The following is a 4,310-nucleotide window of genomic DNA, read 5'->3' on the forward strand; positions in this document are numbered from 1 at the left end:
GTTTTTAATGGGTTTCTGTAAATGGATCATGAATTCTGTTTTGAAAATGTTGAAAGATTGAACACAATAATTAACAAAATATTATTAATATATACAGGGGTTGGAAAATGAAAATGAAACACCTGGTTTTAGACCACAATAATTTATTAGTATGGTGTAGGGCCTCCTTTTCTGGCCAATACAGCGTCAATTTGTTTGGGAATGACATATACAAGTCCTGCACAGTGGTCAGAGGGATTTTAAGCCATTCTTCTTGCAGGATAGTGGCCACGTCACTACGTGATGCTGGTGGAGGAAAACGTTTCCTGACTCGCTCCTCCAAAACACCCCAAAGTGGCTCAATAATATTTACATCTGGTGACTGTGCAGGCCATGGGAAATGTTCAACTTCACTTTCATGTTCATCAAACCAATCCTTCACCAGTCTTGCTGTGTGTATTGGTGCATTGTCGTCCTGATACACAGCACCGCCTTCAGGATACAATGTTTGAACCATTGGATGCACATGGTCTTACTGGTGCAGTTTCATTGTCTAACCCCTTTATTTGTAGACCATATTTTTTCAACTACTTTGTCTAACACATTAAGGGAGGTATGTGTTGTATAGATTAATTTCAATGTTTGCAGATAAAATATAATACTGAAATAAGTGTGTAATGTCACTCCTCCACTGCATGGGTCTGTCTCTACATGACTCGACTCGGCTCACTTAAAGCTTGTAGCTTTTCCACTGGCAGGGCTCCTCCGAGAAATGGAGCCGGTGACTTTGCAAAACCTTGTCTCTAACAAGAATCACTTAAAAACCACAACAATAGCAGCAGTAAAGTTCGGCGCTGTTTACACCTTGTGTATTCAAGTATTGTTCTATTTTTTGGACTAAACACGGCTCCGCGCCCCAGTTCTCACAGATCAGTTTTACTTGTTGCACTTTTGGCTTTCACTGGAAATTTCGTTGGCTATTGGTCCAAGGAGCATATAAACCTCTTCAAAATACCTCATAGGATAAAGTTACGAGTTGCCCCTTTGAGTCAGATAAAAATAAATGTGAAAACTGCTGTAACTTTGGAGATTTTACAAGCGACGGTTTGTGCTGGATTTGAATGAGCTCTGCATTTCTTGGTGATTGACAGGGCTCTGGCCAATCAGCGCTCTGTGGGGTTTACACATCACCATTTAGTACCTACTTGGCATGAGGGCTCTACTGCTACTGAATATGAACACAGGGCATTTTTACACTTCACAATAATAATAGGTATGATGCTTTAAATAGTTTTTAATAATTTTATAGGCACAATAGTATTACAAACAACAGAACACAAGTAATAAAAGCAAAGATACTACAGGTGCTGGTCATAAAATAAGAATATCATGAAAAAGTTGATTTATTTCAGTAAATCCATTCAAAAAGTGAAACTTGCATTTTATACTCATTCATTACACACAGACTGATATTTCAAGTGTTTCTTTTAATTTGATTATTATACCTGAAAACTAAAAAAAAAAATCAGTATCTCAGAAAATTAAAAAATCACTTAAGACCAATACAAAAAAATGATTTTCAGAAATGCTAGCCAAAAGAAAAGAATAGTGGTCTTCAGCTCTTCTGTATTGTTAGGTCTGACGTATTGCATCTTCCTCTTCACAATACACCATATATTTTCTATGAGGTTAAGGTCCGGTGAGTTTGCTGGCCGATTAAGAACAGGGATACCATGGTCCTTAAACCAGGTATTGGTAGCTTTGGCACTGTGCAGGTGCCAAGTCCTGCTGGAAAATCAAATCTGCATCTCCGTAAAGTTGATCAGCAGCAGGAAACATGAAGTGCTCTAAAACATCCTGGTAGACGGCTGCTTTGACCTTGGACCTCAGAGAACACAGTGGACCAGCACCAGCAGGTGATATGGCACCCCAAAAACATCACAGTGGAAACTTTACACTGGACCTCAAGTAACGTGGATCCTGTGCCTATCCTCTCTTCCTCCAGGCTCTGGAACCTTGATTTCCAAAGGAAATGCAAAATTTACTTTCATCAGAGAACATAACTTTGGACCACTCAGCAGCAGTCCAGCAGATCCTTATAAAGGATCTTCCACAAACTGAACTGTAAGTGATCATAGGAGGATGCAGTAAACATGAGCTGATCCGTTGGTTGTGATTATAATACGTTATAAAGCATAAACAGATCAGTAAAATATCCCAGATACAAGAGATAATGAAGCAGTTGAGTAAAGTGGTTCATCTAAAGATATCAAAATACATTTTTAAATTGCTGCTTATTGCTTAACAGCTTCAGGATCACAGCGTGTGTTGAATCAGTTGCGTGCCACACAGAAAGGTTTTGACTTTCTGAAACAGAACATAGAACAGGAATTTATGCAGGAGACTGTGATAGGTTTAAGTTCTTTTTCAGAGCGTCTGTATGCACTGTACTGATCAACACTGACCTTGTTACCCTCAGTATTTTCACTGTGTTCGTACTTACGTGTGCAAACATGTCTCTGTTGCTGTACAAAGAAACAAGAAATGAAAAGTTTGTCATGAACACAGTCAGAATGCAGCAAGAGCAACCATAAAGCTACTGTTTTAATACACAAATATCTAATACTTGTAGAAATATTTAAATACTTATTACAGGTTCGGGTTTTGTTGATAAAAGAGAAATGTTTGTGTTTGTACCTGGAGTGTCCACCATTTCCTCGGTTTGTTTGCCTTTGACAGCTGTCGTATCTGTTGCTGTTAACATAAGAAATCAGAAAAACTCTTTACTGAAGTGCTGCGAAAGACACAACACTTATATAAAGCTGGAATAAACGTCTATACCCATTTATAATGACTTATAACAGGCCACAGCTATCTCTCAATGTGCATCACACAGTCATTCACATCTGCACATCTGTGGACAGTTACACAAACTCACTTTATTGTTCAAACACTTAATATCCAATTAACATACAACTGTTGTGAGGAAAAACTTGAGTGCAAAGAATAAATCCACACAAACACAAGGAGAACACACCAAAGTCTTCACAGACAGTGACAGGAAGTAGATATTGAACCCACAACCCCAGAACTCTAGCTGTGTGACAGTGTCATTACCTGTTTCACACTTTGCTGCCCTTGTGTCTTTAACTTCCACTATTTACTGATAAGAAAAAAATGACTGCCTTTACCTCGACTGATCACAATGTCCTCTGTTTTCGGGCTGCCAGAAGCTGCCATCACAGTTGTTAATGATGGAATATAAGACAGAGGAAAGATGTTAGTGGGATATTGTTACAGCAGGACGGTCAGCAGATATGGGCAGTATTTCTGATAGATGTGATCTTACTTGTAGGTCTTTCAGTGACAGTGAGGTGAACAGTAACTCCCACTTCTCCTGCACTGAACCAGTACCAGCCAGCATCACTCTTCTTCAGTCCACTCATCTCCACACTGACCGATCCTGTCCCATAATCACTGACCAGCACTGCTGAATCTGGGGATGTGTTAGTCCTCCCCGAATCATAGCATGTCCAGTTTTTAAATCTGCACCACTGCTTCTGTTTATTCTTATAATCAGTTCTGTAGAGACACTGGACACTGACACTGCCCCCTTCCTGACCACTCACACTGCTGTTTATCACAGACACAGCAGGATCTGAATAAAGAGGCAGAGAATGAGTGCTGTTATCACATCCTCCATCAAACAAGCTTTAAGTTACAGTGAACACGTTTTACTTCACACAGAGAGACTTCTTACCTGCACTGACCGTCAGGTACAAATAATCACGGTCATCTACTATCCATTTATCTCCAATTTCCACAGCGCACCAATAATATCCAGAGTCAGAGTCTTGGAGACTGTTGAGTTCCACAGTAAACATATTCTGGGTCGGATAATCAGTGACTGATGTTCTTCCTCTTGTGTTTGCATAGGCTACTATTCCACAGGAGCGCCAGTAATACCCCTTACACCAGTATTTAGGGTTTGATTTGTATTGTTCATCATAAAAACATGGAATGGTGAGAGATCCTCCACTTTTTACAGCTACATTCCTCAGTGTCTTCACACTCTCAGACTCTACAGAGAAGAAGTAGCAAAAAAACAAAAACAAAAGGAAGTTTATTTAAAGCTCTATTTTGAAAAATGTTTTCTCAGGTAAATATACAATGTGTTGTGTGTGTGTGTGACTAAAACAATTAACAAAAATAAATGAGATTAAAAAATTTAATCATTGTTTGATTTTAACCCAGTTGTTAATAATTTTAACTTTGTAATAAAAATTCCTGAAATTGATGAGTTAATAAAAGAATGTTTAAAGAGGTGAATG

General features: G+C 38.8%; 1 protein-coding gene across 1 annotated transcript; it reads right to left on the bottom strand.

The window, feature by feature from the left end:
* Positions 1-3,287: 3,287 nt before the first annotated feature.
* Positions 3,288-4,028, bottom strand: LOC136678539 (polymeric immunoglobulin receptor-like; the record flags this gene model as incomplete). Its single annotated transcript, XM_066656586.1, has 2 exons — positions 3,288-3,637; positions 3,740-4,028. Coding segments are annotated over 2 exons (639 nt in total), but the record flags the coding sequence as incomplete, so codon positions are not given.
* Between the last annotated feature and the right edge of the window lie 282 nt (positions 4,029-4,310).

Source organism: Hoplias malabaricus, chromosome Y, assembly GCF_029633855.1.
Source record: "Hoplias malabaricus isolate fHopMal1 chromosome Y, fHopMal1.hap1, whole genome shotgun sequence".
Classification (NCBI taxonomy): domain Eukaryota; kingdom Metazoa; phylum Chordata; class Actinopteri; order Characiformes; family Erythrinidae; genus Hoplias; species Hoplias malabaricus.